The sequence below is a fragment of the Macrobrachium nipponense genome, chromosome 5 (assembly GCF_015104395.2).
Source record: "Macrobrachium nipponense isolate FS-2020 chromosome 5, ASM1510439v2, whole genome shotgun sequence".
NCBI classification, from domain to species: Eukaryota; Metazoa; Arthropoda; class Malacostraca; order Decapoda; family Palaemonidae; genus Macrobrachium; species Macrobrachium nipponense.
In genome coordinates this window covers 129,124,370-129,144,258 of record NC_061107.1, presented here as the reverse complement: position 1 = coordinate 129,144,258, position 19,889 = coordinate 129,124,370, and the positions used below count along the sequence as shown (strand labels likewise).

The following is a 19,889-nucleotide window of genomic DNA, read 5'->3' as shown; positions in this document are numbered from 1 at the left end:
CATGGAGATGGAAGGTCCAGGTCTACTTAGAGTCGGAAGAACCAGGTCTACATGGAGATGGAAGACCCAGATCTACATGGAGTTGGAAGAACCAGGTCTATATGGAGATGAAAGACCCAGGTCTACTTAGAGTCGGAAGAACCAGGTCTACATGGAGATGGAAGACCCAGGTCTACTTGGAGTTGGGAGAACTAGGATTACATAAAGATGGAAGACCCAGGTCTAATTGGAGTTGGGAGAACTAGGATTACATAAAGATGGAAGACCCAGGTCTAATTGGAGTTGGAAGAACCAGGTCTACTTGGAGTTGGAAGACCCAGGTCTACTTGGAGTCGGAAGACCCAGGTCTACATGGAGATGGAAGACCCAGGTCTACTTGGAGTTGGAAGAACCAGGTCTACTTGGAGTTGGAAGAACCAGGTCTACATGGAGTCAGAAGAACCTAGTCTACATGGAGTTGGAAGAACCAGGTCTACATGGAGTTGGAAGACCCAGGTTTACTTGGAGTTGATAGAACCAGGTCTAGTTGGAGTTGGAAGAACCAGGTCTGCATGGAGTTGGAAGACCCAGGTCTACTTGGAGTCGGAAGAACCAGGTCTACTTGGAGTTGGAAGAACCAGGTCTACTTGGAGTGGAAGAACCAGGTCTACTTGGAGTTGGAAGTCCCAGGTCTACTTGGTTACCTACGAGAAGTTAGGCTTGAGATGAGCAGAGATTAAGTGAGGTGAAAGCACTGGAAAGACTTGCTTGTCGGAATTTCATAGAGACCCTTTCTGTCACACGGCCTCGGAGACGATGGCGACAGTCCCCCATGTTTAGACAGATGCTATTACTATTACCCTAAAAATACGCGATTAATAACCAAACTATTGGACAGATGTAAATGTCCTTTTGTACTGTATGAGCAATAGAAATCAGCCCAAGGTATGCGGATAAATCATCAATGGGTTTTGTTGGAGGGAACAGATTTATTTATTGTTTGGTTTTCTTATAGAGGTCCATAGCGGGTTGTTACGGTGTCGATATATCCTGGCCAACGGTCGACACAATGTTACGGCCTCTGAGAGAGGTCCGCTTCAGGTTCGATATGAAATAATGAAAAAAATAAAAAATTCAACACCAACAGTTGAAACTGGGGATACGAATATAGAAAGAAACACTAACACAACAAAGGTTTATTTACAAGCTTACTAACAAAGGTAAATGCAGAATGGTATCTCCTATTTACATAAACAGATAGAATCTTACACTGCATGAACTGGGGGAACAGTGAGGCAATTCAAATACTTGCTAGTCAATTTGGTAATTCGAAGTGGTGGCTTCACAAAAGTAGAGCGGCAATTGCAGACGTCCTCTTGACTCCGTATTGCAGAAAATAGTCTATTTGTAAGGCAGGAACTCCCCCCTTTTCTTCTCCGAAGTCTGCTCAACGTAGAGACAACTCGGTCGTCCACTCCTGAAGACGATTAGACCAGTATCCAACCAACTCTCGAACAACTCTTCTTCTGATTGATCCTTCGTCGGTTCCTTCGTCTCTAGTCTCTCTCTGACGATCACTGCTGCTGATCTCTCACTGAAATTCTGACCTGTGGCTCTTACTGAGGATATCTCTCTGTGACTAACTGGTTATCTCTCTTTTACGATCTCTGCTCTCTACTACAAAGTTCGTTCGTCGCATTTATACGAGAAAAAGGAAAGGATCGTCGGAAGAAAATAACAGTACGTTACAGCTCACAATACCAAATGCACATACATAAACAAAAGAAAACAGGGTGCCTCGCTCTTGTAACTATAATTTTTTATTAAAAAGGCGAGCTCCAGCATCCATAACACCGCTAGGGAGATGCTTTTTGCTCTGCAACAAAGAGAGGATACGGCGACTCATCAGCAGAATATTAATGCTTAAGTTCCGCATTATCTCACGAGGCGTAAGCACCAAGAAGCAATGACTGACTGAAAGTCCATACTGAAATAGAGCTAATGGATGAAGGCCAGGCAACAAGTTTAGTCGGCTGCTTTAGTGCAAATCGTGGATGCAGTGGCTGTGGAAAAGGAAACAAGTAATTTGCATCCGTAGGTGCGAGTTTTACTCTGACATTGAATAAATATAATTAACATGTTCACACAGCAGTGGTAGAGCGGAGAATGAGCTTCCTTATTTCAGAATGCATCAATACCGTCCACCCGTCTAAAAATAGAATTTAATACAAATGAAATCACTCGAGTGAGAGTTCATGGAATATATCCATTATAATTTTGGTAATTCAAATCTGGATACTTTTCGCCAAAACCTGGAGCGAAAATAAATTTAGTGGAAAATTTTCTCGGGACGGTTGGTATTTGTGGAAATTATTTAGTCTCAAAGACTGAATACTTAGTTTTCTAAAGTCACTGAATTAGAAGGGATGGTAGATGTGCTGAAGTCAAAGATAGATTTTAATGTTATTTTGTACTATATAACTACCTGACAATCACCTCTCACTCTTCTGGAAGTTAACAGGATCGCGAAACTTATTGCGTGAGAATCTTCGTAATATTTTAGAGAATGTAAGGCACATCATCCCATCAAGAGCCTTTCAGTGAATTTTCAGAAATTTAATTAACATCATTCCATCAAAAGCCTTTCAGTGTATTTTCAGAAATTTAATTAACATCATTTCATCAAGGACCTCTCAGATAATTTTCAGAAATTAATTAATTAACATCATTCCATCAAGGAGGCCTTTCAGAGAATTTTGGAGAAATTTAATGAAACTTCAACTCATCAAGAGCCTCTCAGAGTATTTTTATAAATTTAATGAACATCATTCCATCCGGAACCTTTCAGTGTATTTTCATAAATTTAAGAACATCATCTTATCAAGAACCTTTCAGTTCATTTTCAGAAATTTAGTAACTCTTACTCCATCAAGAACCTTTCAGTGTATTTTCATAAATTTAATTAACATCATTCCATCAAGGACTTTCAGAGATTGTTTAGAAATTTATTGAATATTCCATCGAGGACCTTTCAGAGAATTTTTAGAAATTTAATGAACATTTCATGAAGGGCCTTTCAGTGTTTTTTCATAAATTTAAGAACATCATTCCATCAAGAACCTTTCAGTTCATTTTCAGAAAAATATTTAATGAATCTCATTCCATCAAGGACCTATCTGTTTATTTTCAGAAATTTAATAAACATCATTCCATCAAGAACCTTTCAGTTAATTTTCAGAAATTTAATGAGCCTCACTTCATTAAGGACCTATCTGTTCATTTTCAGAAATTTAATGAATATCATTCCATCAAGGCCCTTTTAGTTAAGTATTTGCATTTCCAAGAGTCGTAATTTGAAGAACAATAGGCCATTGAGTAACTTAAAAAGTGATCTAAACGAGTATCCTGAATTGCAAATGCATAAATAAAAGTAAAAAAAAAATGACTTCACATCCCCTTTTCATTTTCATAACAACAGCTTCGCACGCTTTTTAAGGCCTGTGTGAAATCCATCTTGCACCAGCTGAGACTTCATGACTTCATCTGTTCGGTACAAAGTTTACGACGGGCTCAGAGTCCGAAGGATAATTTTCCAGCTGATAACATATGCATATTAATGGTGAAATGAGTTTTCTTATTTTTTTCCTCAGGCCACTCTCTGCCTGCCAACAGGCCACCAAATACTTTCGTTCATATTTTGCTCTGCATACTCGTGATGCCATAGCATCAAGATGTTGAGATCTAATGGGTGTTCAACGTTACGATACATAAATGATGAATTTTTAGAAAGGAAGTTAGTTTTAATTAGTGAGAGAGAGAGAGAGAGAGAGAGAGAGAGAGAGAGAGAGAGAGAGAGAGAGAGAGAGTTTGAATTAAATACAGTCATTTTTACACATTACAATAAATAAATGATGGATTTAGAAATATAATAATTTTTTATTAGGAGAGACAGACAGTTAAATCACTCATTACGGTAAATAAATGATAAATTTGGAAGAAAGTTAGTTTTGATTAGCTATGTATATTTATATATATATATATATATATATATATATATATATATATATTTGAGAGAGAGATACATCATCATACATACATACATACATATATACATACAAACATAAATTAGGTAGATAGACAGATATGATTATTGATATATGTGTGTGTATTATATAGTATCATATATTATCATATATATATCGTATATATATATATATTATATATAATGTATAATATTTATATATATAATATTATATATATTATATAGGTTATTGGTTATATAATAAATACAGATATTATTATATATAGATATATATATTATATTTATAATATATATATATATATATATATATATAAAATGTATATATATTTATATATATATATATATAATGTATGTAGCATATATAAACATATAATATATACAATATAATTATATTATATATATATTATATATATATTATAAGTAGAAGCAAACGTATACAGCAAAGACAAATATATATTTACCATGAAAAGATTTCATTCAGATCGGGAGAATGAAAGGTCAAAGAGGCAATGGGATTACATCTAGATGCAGTCCCACTTAAAGTTGACCTTTGTTGTAGTCTTATCGAATAAAGAACTTAATTCCCTCGCTGCCGATCTTTTTGATCACCCGAGTACTGTGTATAAAAGGATTTTTTTTTTGTCACAGTAGGAGTGTGAATATTCAATCAATATAGTCTTAATGTTTAGTCCAACAGAGTTTATGAGAGTTGTTCGTTTAGTTTTTTGAGTAGGGTAAGAACCGAGGACAGAATTTAACGATTGTGAAAAAAAGAAAGAAAAAAAGAATTAAACTAATACAGCTTTGAAGACTTTCAGAATATATAAGAATTCTTTCAGTGAGTCGAGGACAAATTTCACCTTTGTATAAAACCGTTAATAACTCCAAGTCCCTTGTTTTACTTTTATTATTTTCAATATAGTTATTTTCGTTTAGAAATTAACGATTATAGAAAACTGTCAGAGTATCCTTCATTTTTTCATAATTATATTTCAATAGGAGTCCGGGACAATTAAATGAAGGCATATATTAATGAAAGTTGATAACTCCAAACCCCTTCCTTTACCTCTATACTTTTCAATGTACGAATTTGTTTGTTAGAGTTAAGTTATCAGCATTCTCAATGTATTCCTTCATTAGGTGTTGACGTTCCATACAATTTTTTCATACAATTTTTTTTTACGACTGTGAAAAAAAATTGTATGAAACTTCAACACCTAATGAAGGAATACATTGAGAATGCTGATAACTCTAAGTCTCTTGTCTTGCTTTTGTAATTTAAAGTATAATAATTTCCTGCGCGCGAAAGGTATATGAGGGTGAGCGGCGACATGAACTTTTAGCCTCTCGCGGTGGTGTAGTAGGTAAAAGCTTCACTGACGCTCCTGGATTTGAAAGGATCCATGGGTTCGCGCCCTGGTCCAGGTAAGTCTATTATCGAGAAAAAATTCCCCTTCGGTTAAGCATATATGAAAATATATAATTCCGAGGTAGAGTGAATATATATATATATATATATATATATATTATATATATATATATATATATATATATATATATATATTATAGAGAGAGACAGAGACAGAGGGAGCTCTAGAGACAGAGGAGACGTAAGTGAATGGAGCATGTAAAAGAGTTTGACCTGCTGATGATGAGCCTTCTGTGTAGGAGTCACGAAGAGGCTAATGTGTTTGTTTTGTGAGCAGATGGCGCATTTAACAATTCATTGGTTAATGATGTACTGGTTGCGACCCTTGGTTTTTTTTTTTTATCCTTCCTTACTGAGTAATTAGCTTGTTCCAGAGTGTAAAAGTTAGCCCCAGGGAGGGAAATGTCCTTGGCCGGTTTCCTGAAAATGTGTGTGAGCACGTATTTGCTTGTGTGTGTGCATATGTGTACATCTGAAGCATACAGACGGTCATTAGCATCTCCATTTGATGATTATTTCATTAGAATGATCTCAGAATTAAGGGCCATTCAAGCATTTCAGCAAAAAGAGGATAATAAAGATGAAGAATCTTATCGGACCTCCCTTTAGTGCTCGGATAATTAGCCGATGAAATTTGATTACACGCCTTGTAGACCGAAATTCCTCTGTGAAATTCTTTCGTATTAAAAATCCACCCTTAAGGCACCCGCTTCCGTCCTAACTCAACCTCTCTCTCTCTCCTCTCCCAACCCCCCCAACAAACTCCTCCATCTTTTTTTCAACCTCTCAGATAATCGCATTCTTTCCACAGAAGAATTTCCTCATCTCTTTTTTTCCTTTCTTTCTTTCTTTCATATTTTACCTTTTTTATTAATCAGGTCTCGTGGGGCGAAGGAGAACCATTTGCTGAAAAACGGCGATCTTTTATCCTAATTTTACTCGGAAATAAAACCCCGGGAAAGCGTTCATCCCTTTATCCAGCATAGCTCGGAGGTCATTACGTCCGTAATAGGCTGCTCAACTGGAATTAATAACGGGGCGGGAGGGGAACACTGCAGACACAACAGCAGCAAAGGAATGCGGAAGAGCCGCGGCTGCTATTCCCCTGCGTAGCTGTTCCCCTCGATGTCTGCTTATGGAACGCTCAGATATCATAGTACTAACACTTTAGTTATAGTTCTTGTCTGTTCCTTAAACTGCTATAGTTCTTATCTGTTCCTTAAACAGTTATATTTCTTATCTGTTCCTTAAACTGCTACAGATCTTGTCTGTTCTTTAAACTGTTATAGTATAGGAAGCATAGAAGCAAAAATTGATATCATTTATGAAGCAATGGTATTTGTTAGAGGATTTGCTATTGGGGAGGGTTCTGCTAAGATGAGGTCACATCAATATTTCTTGACTATTTCTTAAACTAATGTGTTACTGAAAGAAATGAAAGAAAAGATGATGCCATTTCGAGCGTTATGGGATTTTCAGTGTGTTTTTTTTTTTTTTTTTTTTTTTTTTTTTTTTTGTCAGGACGTATTTACGATTTCCTCTTCGTCACAATCAAGCGATAAGTTTGTGACGATGAGGCTAACATGAAATATTCTTGAAGCTCCCAATGGAAAAATGTCCACTATAAAGTCTTGGGTAGCAGTTTGAGTTATTAAAGACTCACACAACTATAGACAATAACATGTATGAAGTAACAAATCCACGTATGTACTATCTTATAAAAATACTTATGAATCACCATTCTGAAAAGACCGGAGGCATCTTCACTTACGTCAGTGAACCAAAAGAAAACTTTTCCCTTTGTAAGTTTTCTTCTTCTTCTTCTTCTTCTTCTTCTTCTTCTTCTTCTTCTTCTTCTTCTTCTTCGTTCCTGAGCAGACGGGCGTGAGAATCTTTAGCACCTCAGAATTAATAATGTTTCCTTTAATTATGGAAATTTCTTCGAGGCCGTTGCTTCAATGGCGGTCGGAAGGTCTTGATAAATTTAGCGCTGAATCCGTTTACTTTTTCGCTTTCGCGGGATGGTTCCTTATCATTCTCCTCGGGGAATTAGACTCTCCGGCTTGGGCAAAGTTAACTACGTTATATGCTTAGCGTATCACTTAACAAGTGCGATTGTAAGTATATTCCCTCCAAAAAAGACTTTTTTTTTTGTTTCCATATCATTTCGAAAAGAATTTGTTTTCACTTTCCTAAAATCCGACGTAACACTGGTTTACGAGATGTCACAAAAGTTTTGTCACGTCTCAAAACAAATCAAAGCAAAAAAAAGAAGTGTAAATCTCGGGGGGAATCTCTTCGGAAACATTCGTTGGAAATCCGAGAAAAAAGGCGACGGGAAACAGAAGACTTCAGGATCTGAAAGCCACAGGAGAGAAAACGCCAAAAGTGTTGCCACAAAACATTTCATTCGCCAGTTCATCGCATTATTGCCAAACAAGTGTGCCATGATGAAGTCTAAAACGTATTACGTGTATTTTCTGGATAAGCGCTTTTTTGCTGAAAGCTATGCCTTCTTTTTTATCAGTGTAGTTTTCTTTTCTTTTTTTATCGGGACACGTGGCTAACCGAGGAAAATTTGCGTTTGTGATGTCTGGGATTCCATTTAAAAAGCGACAGAATCTTTTTACGCCACAGACTGCTGGCAAACGACTTTATATTTCACTCTAAAGGCATTCAATTATACATACATACATACATACATACATACATTTATACATACATACATAAATGATGATGAATTTATAAATTTACATTTGTTGAATTTTGCTAGACTTTTTCTTGCTTGATTCTCAAGCTTGCCTTTTCTATAGACCGGTGGTACATACATATTATCTATCCCTTGACTTTGATGCAAGTTCCTCTAAATGGATGACTGCATAATTCCGGCCGATATGAAAAGGACAGTAAACATGCGCAAGGATCGCAGCAGTGAAAGTCCTGAACGCCACATGAACATCGTTAGGAGGTCCCCCATGAAAAGCGCAATAACACATTCGGAGACATGGCCGATGGAATACGCCGATCATCCCAAGTACGAATAAAAAGTATTCACTCTGTGGGATTCAGAAAATGATCAAACGATCAAACAAAGATCAGAAAACTTTACGACAAACGCATAAACGACACTAATTAATACTTGTTTTATTCTATGACATAGCAGCAAAATCAATTATTGATAAAAACATTGCCATTTTGTTGATCACCGGCTATTTGTATTGTTTGTGGATGTGTTATAAACATAACAATTGCTGCCAAAATATAGTTGTTCTTTTGAAAAATAAATTAGAATCACTAAGGATGTACATTAAATGTAGATATACAAGCAATATTTCCACGTATGTAACTAAAGAATTTTTAAATTATACGTTTTGATTTAGATTTATATTGATTTTGTAGCAAACTGTTATTTAAGTTCATGTTTATATTTTTGCATTAACAGAATCATCCAAATAAATTGTAAATTATCGGAATGTATTTGTATGTTTGTAATAAAAGATAAAAAAAATGTTTTACCAGAACTTGATATCTGCTTCATGTAAGACAGTCGACGAATCCCAAGAGGCTTTGCATTTATGAAGGTCAAAGCAACTGGCATCAGCTGATGATTTTCTATAATGACAAGAAATTTAGAGGATAGCAATAAAACCTGACTGAGATAACTAGCATGGCCAAAACTGGCGCTAGATACCAGGATGAACGTCAACCAGAGGGCTGCAAACTTGCCAATATTTCCGATTTCATATCTTTCATCGCAGCTTTTCCACGAATCCCGCCATACCATCGGCAATCAGCTATTCCAAAAGCCACAGTCCAGTGTCGCCAATTGGTATCTGTTTACCCTCCAAACTAGGTATAAGACTTACACAGAACCGTGGAAATAAGTGAAATTAGCGAATCTATTTGTAGTATATATACAATTTAGAACAATTTTATCATTATTGCATTGCTAGGACAAGTAGAATTCATGGAAACAGTTTGTAAATGCATCGGCGTATGTGTGAAGCTCCACTAAATTGGCAACGATGAGCCACACATCGCACGAGCAAGCAGAGCCGCTACCAAGGGAGGCAGTCGTAGGAAGTACAATAATATTGGATGCCGGTGCGGTCAAAAGAGTCTATTCAATGAATGAAGCTTGCATTTGTATCCATAAAAAGACCAGTGATGAATATTCAAGCTTGGAATTACATCCGTTCCCGTACCATCATTTAAATTTTTGCATTCTCATTTTTACATATGTGATTCAGGTATCTGGGTCTCCATTGGAATAATAAACATTGCCTTTCAAACATTATTCGACGTCTTATTTTACCAAAGATTCTGTGGATTTCGTTTTTAATTGTTAATTATTAAGCAAAACTACCTAGTTGACATTTTTCAATTACCCGTAAAGTTTTGTACAACTTCATTCTATAATCGTGAAACTTGCTCTTCTGTTTGTTTGCCAGTTTGGGGCAAATGGGTATGAGTGTTACTCTAATTAATTTCAGTTGCATGTTTCCAATCCCCCTTTTAGTCGACTTCAGAAACAAATCCGTACATTTTCTTTTTTTCGTTCTGAAAAGGACTAAAGTTACTTGAAACGTTGCACGTTCAGATAAACCCAATAACTTTAAGTAGACAATTTGAATATATATGGGTTTGTTTGTGTATGTGAATGTGAGTATGTGAGTGTGAGTGTTCTTAAAAGGTTAATTTTATGATTATATCATTAGTATGGTCTTGTAAGTGTCAGAGACTCAAACACACGCAAATAAAAGGAAAGATGTGCCTTTATAAAGAATACTAAGGTAGTGTGTAGAAACCTATTTACAAGTTATAGAAGATTGCTAAACAAAATCGCGCTTTTTCTTTAACTCACTACATCTCTGAGCACAACTGCAACTGTTCATGCAGCATGCAATCGATATTGTGCGTTTAGTAGTCCATAGACGAGTCTTTTTTGAGCATGTGTGCTTATCAAGAAGGCCAAAAGTTTTCAAGGGCTATGAGGGTTAAGATGTACCAGCAGTATGAAACTTATAGATATAATAAAGCCCCGTAAATGAAGACATTGCCTTTTTATTTGCTTGATATCCTAGCTAAAGGGGGAGGGGCAAACTCCGAGAGTAGAAGCACACACCAGCTACCATTGGAAAGTAGCCTGCAGCCACAGTTCTCAAAATTAAGCACATTCAAGTAATACAGTAAAAATTTGGATAATCAAGACGACGAATCTTATCGCAGCTCCCTCACAGACCGAAATTGCCCTGTGAAATCCTTTTGTATCAAAAATCCACCCTGAGGACACCCACTTCCCTTTCCCTCCCTCAACACACCCACCCCCGCCCCTGCCCCCGACGTTGCCTTTTCTTTTTTTACCTCTCTAATAATCGCATTCTTTCCACAGAAGAATTTCTTCATCTCTTTTTTTTCTTTCTTTTTATGTTTCAACATATTTTTTTATCGAGTCTTGGGTACGGGAGGAAGACCATTTGCTGAGGAACTGCGATCTTTGATCTCAACATGACCCGGGAATGGAACTCTCGGAAATATTCTTCCCTTTATCCAACAGAGCGCCTTTGCGCCCTTAATAGGCAGCTCAACTGGAATTAATAGCAGGGCGGGAGGGGAACACTGCAGAAACAACAGCAGCAAAGGAATGCGGAAGAGCCGCGGCCACTGATCTGCTGAAATGTCTGCTTGTGGACCGCTCAGATATCATAGTAATAACACTTTTGTTATAGTTCTTGTCTGTTCCTTAAACTGCTTTAGTTATTGTCTGTTTCTTCAACTCGTACAGTTCTTGTCTGTTCCTTAAACTGTTATAGTTCTTGTCTGTTCCTTAAACTGCTATGGTTCTTGTCCAATAATTGTGTCATAGTTATAGTCTATCTTCCAAACCGTTTTGTTATTGAAGGAAGTATTAATGTTAGCGCGTGTATTTGTTATGGGATTGCAATGGTTTCTCTTTTTTTTTATTCCGCTTGCAAAGATCTTTATATTTGTTTAGACATTTACTTCAGATGTACATGAGATTTCATCTTTATCACAATAAAGCAATAACTTTATGAGGCTGAACCAAGCATGAAATATTCGTAAAGCTACATCTGGAGAAAAAAATAAACTCCACAATAAAGTTTCTCGCAAAATATATTACTAGACTGATACAAACATGATTATTAACGTTTATGAATTATTAGTGTCTTATGTATATCTTTCAAAAACATTTATGAACTAGTATTCTGTAAACCACTAAAGGTTTTTCTTTGATGTCGGTGTGCTGAAATAAATCTTTTCGGTTGCTATACTTCTTCTTCTTCTTCTTCTTCCTCTTCTTCTTCTTCTTCGTTCCCTGTGCAGACGGGCGTGAGAATCTTTAGCACCTCCAGACTTAACAACGTTTCCCTAAATTATGGAAATTTCTTCGAGGCCGTTGCTTCAATGGCGGTCGGAAGGTCTTGATAAATTTACCGCTGAATCCGTTTTCTTTCGCGGAATGGTTCCTCATTTTCGCTTCGGGGGAATTAGGAGCTCCCGCTTGGGCTAAGTTAACTGCGTTATTTGCTCTAGCGTATCACTTAACGAGTGCAATTGTAATTATATTCCATTCTAAAGTGACTTTTTTTATCTGTTTCCATATCGTTTCGAAAAGAATTTGTTTTCACTTTTAAAAAAATCAGACATAACACTGGTTTTCAAAATGTCGCAAAAGTTTTGTCACGTCTCAAAAAAAAAAAAAGCTTAAATCTCAGGGGGAATTTCTTCGAAAACATTCGTTGGAAATCCGAGAAAAAGACGACGCGAAACAGAAGACTTCAGGATATGAAAGCCACGGGAGAGAAAAGGCCAAAAGTGTTGCCACAGAACATTTCATTCGCCAGTTCATCGCATTACTGCCAAACAAATGCCATGATGAAGTCTAAAACGTTTTACGTGTATTTTCTAGATAAGCGCTTTTTTGGCTGAGAGCAATGCCTTGTTTTTTATCGGTGTAGTTTTTTTTTTTTTTTTTTTTTTTTTTTTTTTTATCGGGACACGTGGCTAGCCAAGGAAAATTTGCGTTTGTGATGTCTGGGATTCCATTTAAAAAGCGACAGAATTTTTTACACCCCAGACTGCTGGCAAAAGACTTTATATTCTACTCTAAATGCATTCAATTATACATACATACATACATACATACATAAATGATGATGAATTTACAGATTTGCATTTGTTGAATTTTGCTAGACTTTCTCTTGCTTGATTATCAAGCTTGCCTTTTCTACAGACCGATGGTACATACATATTATATATCCCTTGACTTTGATGCAAGTTCCTCTAAATGGATGACTGCATAATTCCGGCCGATATGAAAAGGACAGTAAACATGCGCAAGGATCGCAGCAGTGAAAGTCCTGAACGCCACATGAACATCGTTAGGAGGTCCCCCATGAAAAGCGCAATAACCCATTCGGAGACATGGCCGTTGGAATACGCCAATCATCCCAAGTACGAATAAAAAGTATTCACTCTGTGGGATTCAGAAAACGATCAAATAAAAATCAGAAAACTTTACGACAAACGCTTATACGTCACCAATTAATACTTGTTTTATTCTATGATATAGCAGCAAAATCAATTATTGATAAAAACATTGCCATTTTGTTGATCACCAGCTATTTGTATTGTTTGTGGTTGTGTCATAAACATAACAATAGCTGCTAAAATATAGCTGTTCTTTTGAAAAATAAATTAGAATTACAAAGGATGTATATTAAATGTAGATATACAAGTAGTATTTCCAAGTATGTAACTAAAGAATTTTTAAACTATACTTTTTGATTTAGATTTATATTGATTTTGTAGCAAACTGTTATTTAAATTTATGTTTATATTTTTGCATTAACAGAATCATCCAAATAAATTGTAAATTATTGGAATGTATTTGTATGTTTGTAATAAAAGATTAAAAAAAAAATGTTTTACCAGAACTTGATATCTGCTTCATGTAAGACAGTCGACGAATCCCAAGAGGCTTTTCATTTATGAAGGTCAAAGCAACTGGCATCAGCTGATGATTTTCTATAATGACAAGAAATTTAGAGGATAGCAATAAAACCTGACTGAGATAACTAGCATGGCCAAAACTGGCACTAGATACCAGTTTGAACGTCAACCAGAGGGCTGCAAACTTGCCAATATTTCCGATTTCATATCTTTCATCGCAGCTTTTCCACGAATCCCGCCATACCATCGGCAATCAGCTACTCCAAAAGCCACAGTCCAGTGATGCCAATTGGTATCTGTTTACCCTCCAAACTGGTTATAAGACTTACACAAAACCGTGGAAATAAGTGAAATTAGCGAATCTATTTGTAGTATATATACAATTTAGAACAATTTTATCATTATTGCATTGCTAGGACAAGTAGAATTCATGGAAACAGTTTGTAAATGCATCGGCGTATTGTGAAGCTCCACTAAATTGGCAATGATGAGCCACACATCGCACGAGCAAGTAGAGCCGCTACCAAGGGAGGCAGTCGTAGGAAGTACAATAATATTGGATGCCGGTGCGGTCAAAAGAGTCTATTCAATGAATGAAGCTTGCATTTGTATCCATAAAAAGACCAGTGATGAATATTCAAGATGGAATTACATCCGTTCCAGTACCATCATTTAAATTTTTGCATTCTCATTTTTACATATGTGATTCAGGTATCTGAGTTTCTATTGCGGAATAATAAACATTGCCTTTCAAACATTATTCGACTTCTTATTTTACCAAAGAGTCTGTGGATTTCGTTTTTAATTGTTCAATTATTAAGCGAAACTACCTGGTTGACCTTTTTCAATTACCCGTTAAGTTTTGTACAACTTCATTCTATAATTGTGAAACTTGCTCTTCTGTTTGTTTGCCAGTTTGGGGCAAATGGGTATGAGTGTTACTCTAATTAATTTCAGTTGCATGTTTCCAATCCCCTTTTTAGTCGACTTCAGAAACAAATCCGTACATTTTCTTTTTTTCGTTCTGAAAAGGACTAAAGTTACTTGAAACCTTGCACGTTCAGATAAACCCAATAACTTTAAGTAGACAATTTGAATATATATGGGTTTGTGTGTGTATGTGAATGTGAGTATGTGAGTGTGAGTGTTCTTAAAAGGTTAATTTTATAATTATATCATTAGTATGGTCTTGTAAGTGTCAGAGACTCAAACACACGCAAATAAAAGGAAAGATGTGCCTTTATAAAGAATACTTAGGTAGTGTGTAGAAGCCTATTTACAAGTTATAGAAGATCGCTAAACAAAATCGCGCTTTTTCTTTAACTCACTACTTCTCTGAGCACAACTGCAACTGTTCATGCAGCATGCAATCGATATTGTGCGTTTAGTAGTCCATAGACGAGTCTTTTTTGAGCATGTGTGCTTATTAAGAAGGCTAAAAGTTTTCAAGGGCTATGAGGGCTAAGATGTACCAGCAGTATGAAACTTATAGATGTAATAAAGCCACGTAAATGAAGACATTGCCTTTTTATTTGCTTGATATCCTAGCTAAAGGGAGAGGGGCAAACTCCGAGAGTAGAAGCACACACCAGCTACCATTGGAAAGTAGCCTGCAGCCACAGTTCTCAAAATTAAGCACATTCAAGTAATACAGTAAAAATATGGATAATAAAGACGACGAATCTTATCGCAGCTCCATTTAGTTCTCGGATAATTATCCGATGAAATTTGATTGCATCCCTCGCAGACCGAAATTGCCCTGTGAAATCCTTTTGTATCAAAAATCCACCCTGAGGACACCCACTTCCCTTTCCCTCCCCCAACAACCGCCCCCCCCCCCCGCCGCCCCTGCCCCCGACGTTGTCCCATCATTTTTTTACATCTCTAATAATCGCATTCTTTCCACAGAAGAATTTCTTCATCTCTCTTTTTTTCTTTCTTTTTATGTTTTAACATATTTTTTATCGAGTCTCAGGTACGGGAGGAAGACCATTTGCTGAAGAACTGCGATCTTTGATCTCAACATGACCCGGGAATGGAACCCTCGGAAATATTCATCCCTTTATCCAGCATAGCACAAAGGCCATTGCGCCCTTAATAGGCTTCTCAACTGGAATTAATAACAGGGCGGGAGGGGAATACTTCAGAAACAACAGCAGCAAAGGAATGCGGAAGAGCCGCGGCCACTGATCTGTTGAAATGTCTGCTTGTGGAACGCTCAGATATCATAGTACTAACACTTTTGTTATAGTTCTTGTCTGTTCCTTAAACTGCTTTAGTTCTTGCCTGTTCCTTAAACTGTTACAGTTCTTGTCTGTTCCTTAAACTGCTTTAGTTCTTGCCTGTTCCTTAAACTGCTTTAGTTCTTGCCTGTTCCTTAAACTGTTATAGTTCTTGTCTGTTCCTTAAACTGTTATAGTTCTTGCCTGTTCCTTAAACTGCTACAGTTCTTGTCTGTTCCTTAAACTGCTATAGTTCTTGTCCAACAATTGTGTCATAGTTATTGTCTATCTTCCAAACCGTTTTGTTATTGAAGGAAGTATTAATGTTAGCGCGTGTATTTGTTATGGGATTGCAATGGTTTCTCTTTTTTTATTCCGCTTGCAAAGATCTTTATATTTGTTTAGACATTTACTTCAGATGTACTTACGATTTCATCTTTTTCACAATAAAGCAATAAGTTTATGAAGCTGAACCTAGCATGAAATATTCGTAAAGCTACTTCTGGAGAGAAAAAAAAAACCACAATAAAGTTTCTTGCAAAATATATTACTAAAGACTGATACAAACATGATTCTTATTAACTTTTATGAATTAATAATAATGTCCTATGTATATCTTTTCAAAACATTTATGAAATAGTATTCTGTAAACCACTAAAGGTATTTTCTTTGATGTTGGTGTGCTGAAATAGAACTTTCCCGTTGTTATTCTTATTCTTCTTCTTCTTCTTCTTCCTCTTCTTCTTCTTCGTTCCCTGTGCAGACGGACGTGAGAATCTTGAGCACCTCCAGACTTAACAACGTTTCCCTAAATTATGGAAATTTCTTCGAGGCCGTTGCTTCAATGGCGGTCGGAAGGTCTTGATAAATTTAGCGCTGAATCCGTTTTCTTTCGCGGAATGGTTCCTCATTTTCGCTTCGGGGAATTAGAAGCTCCCACTTGGCCTAAGTTAAATGCGTTATTTGCTCTAGTTTAGCGTATCACTTAACAAGTGCAATTGTAAGTATATTCCATTCTAAAATGACTTTTTTTATCTGTTTCCATATCATTCCAAAAAGAATTTGTTTTCACTTTTCAAAAATCCGACATAACACTGGTATTCGAAAGGTCACAAAAGTTTTGTCACGTCTCAAAAAAAAAAAAAAAAACGTAAATCTCGGGGGAATCTCTTCGGAAACATTCGTTGGAAATCTGAGAAAAAAGGCGACGCGAAACAGAACACTTCAGGATCTGAAAGCCACAGGAGAGAAAACGCCAAAAGTGTTGCCACAAAACATTTCATTCGCCAGTTCATCGCATTACTGCCAAACAAGTGTGCCATGATGAAGTCTAAAACGTATTACGTGTATTTTCTGGATAAGTGCTTTTTTGCCGAGAGCAATGCCTTCTTTTTTATCAGTGTAGTTTTTTTTTTTTTTTTTTTTTTTTTTATCAGGATAATTTGCGTTTGTGATGTCTGGGATTCCATTTAAACAGCGACAGAATTTGTTTACGCCCCAGACTGCTGGCAAAAGACTTTATATTCTACTCTAAATTCATTCAATTATACGTACATACATACTTATATATATAATATATATATATATATATATATATATATATATATATATATATATATATATATATATATATTATATATATATATATCATATACATACGTAAATGACGATGAATGTTTAAATTTCCATTTGCTGAATTTTGCTAGACTTTCTCTTGCTTGATTCGCAATCTTGCCTTTCTGTAGGCCGATGGTACATACATATTATCTATCCCTTGATTTTGATCAGCGTCTTTTAACCTTTTTCGACCTCAGCACCCCTTTTGGTCAGGTCTAAGCAGTCCAGCACTCCCTACCATTGGTTAACACCTAGTTACTATAAGGATAAAGTAAATACAAGTGCAGTACATCTTGATCATATATTTGGTTCATTTTCCAAAACAAAAACAGTAATTATGGCAATACCAGTGGCAAAAAAATAAGAAAATAAAGGAAAGATCATGAACAAACTCAATAAAAAATACTCATCAATGCGACTTTTGTTATTGCGTATATGCGACTAGTTTCTCATATACTTTAACCTGAAAATCAGGTGAAAGTTTATTGCATTTTAAAACCGCGTGAAAAAATACATTTGTCCAAACGAACTCCTTCACTACAGAAACACTGTTATTTTACCACCACATATGTGACTTTCATCAGTACCCCCTGAAATTGATTTCAGCACCCCCTGGGGGTGCTAGGACCCCAGGTTAAGAAACGCTGATGGATGACTGCATAATTCCGGCCGATATGAAAAGGACAGTAAACATCCGCAAGGATCCTAGCAGTGAAAGTCCTGAACGCCACATGAATATCGTTAGGAGGTCTCTCAAGAAAAGAGCAATAACACATTCGGGGACATTCCCGATGGAATACACCGATCATCCCAAGTACGAATAAAAAGAATTCACTCTGTGGGATTCAGAAAACGATCAAACAAAGATCAGAAAACTTTACGACAACCGCATAAACGACATCAATTACTATTTCTTTTATTCTATGATACAGCAGCAAAACCAATTGTTGATAAAAACACTGCCAATTTGTTGATCACCGGCTATTTGTATTGTTTGTGGATGTGTTATAAACACAACAATAGCTGCCAAAATATAATTGTACTTTTAAAAAATAAATTAGAATCACAAAAGATGTACATTAAATGTAGATATGCAAGCAATATTTTCATTATGTAACTAAAGAATTTTTAAACTATTCGTTTTGATTTTGATTTACATTATTTTATAGCAAACTGTTATTCAAGTTTATATTTATATTTTTGCATTGGCAGAATTATCTAAATAACGTGTAAATTATTGGAATGTACTTGTATTTTTGTAATAAAAGATTAAAAAAAAAGTTTTACCGGAACTTGATATCTGCTTCATGTAAGACAGTCGACGAATCCCGAGCAGCTTTGCATTTATGAAGGTCAGAGCAACTGGCATCAACTGATGATTTTCTATAATGACAAGAAAATTAGAGGATAGCAATAAAACCTGACTGAGATAACTAGCATGGCCAAAACTGGCACTAGATACCAGTATGAACGTCAACCAGAGGCTGCGAACTCGCTTCAAAATATCTTTCATCGCAGCTTTTCCACGAATCCCGCCATACCATCGGCAATCAGCCATTCCAGAAAGCCACACCAGTGTTGCCAATTGGTATCTATTTACCCTCCAAACTGGGTATAAGACTTAAAGTAAACCGTGGAAATAAGTGGAATTAGCGTATCAACGTATTTGAAGTACTATATATACATATTAGAGTAATTTTATCATTAATGCATTTCTATGACACCTAGAATTCATGGAAACAGTTTGTAAATGCATCGGCGTATATGTGAAGCTCCAGTAAATTGGCAATGATGAGCCACACACCGCAACAGCAAGCAGAGCCGCTACCGAGGGAGGCAGTCGAAGGAAGTACAATAATATTGGATGCCGGTGCAGGCAAAAAGAGTCTATTCAAATGAATGAAGCTTGCATTTGTATCTATAAAAAGACCAATGATGAATATTCATGCTGGAATTACATCCGTTCCAGTACCATCACAGAATAGCTCAATACAGTAACTGTCGTAATAGTGTATATAAATTTTTGTATTCTCATTTTTACATATGTGATTAAGGTATCTGAGTTTCCATTGGAATAATAAACATTGCCTTTCAAACATTATTCGACGTCTTATTATACGAAAGAGTCTGTGGATTTCTATTTTAATTGTTAATTATTAAGCGAAACTACCTGGTAGATCTTTTTCAATTACCCGTTAAGTTTTGTACAACTTCATCCTCTAATCGTGATACTTGCTCTTTTGTTTGTTTGCCAGTTTGGGGCAAATGGGTAAGAGTGTTACTCTAATTTCAGTTGCATGTTTCCAATCCCCTTTTTAATTGATTTCAGGAACAAATCCGTAAATTTTTTTTTTTTCATTCTGAAAAGGACTAAGGTACTTGAAATGTTGCACGTTCAGATAAACCTAATAACTTTAAATAGATAATTTAAATATATATGGGTTTGTGTGTGTATGTGAATGTGAGTGTGTGAGTGTGAGTGTTCTTAAGCTTAATTTTATTATTATATCATTAGTATGGTCTCAAAATTAAGCACATTCAAGTAATGCAGTGAAAATATATGGGTGATAAAGATGAGGAATTTTATCGCAGCTCCCATTAGTGCTCGGATAATTATCCGATGAAA

General features: G+C 36.0%; 1 protein-coding gene across 1 annotated transcript in view; it reads left to right on the top strand.

Annotated features, from left to right (window-relative positions):
* The first annotated feature begins 351 nt into the window (after positions 1–351).
* Positions 352–19,889, top strand: part of LOC135215939 (uncharacterized) — a 51,932-nt gene continuing 32,394 nt past the window's right edge. The window contains exon 1 of the mRNA XM_064250894.1: positions 352–669. Coding sequence (XP_064106964.1) covers positions 352–669 — 318 coding nt within the window. The remainder of the gene's footprint in view (positions 670–19,889) is intronic.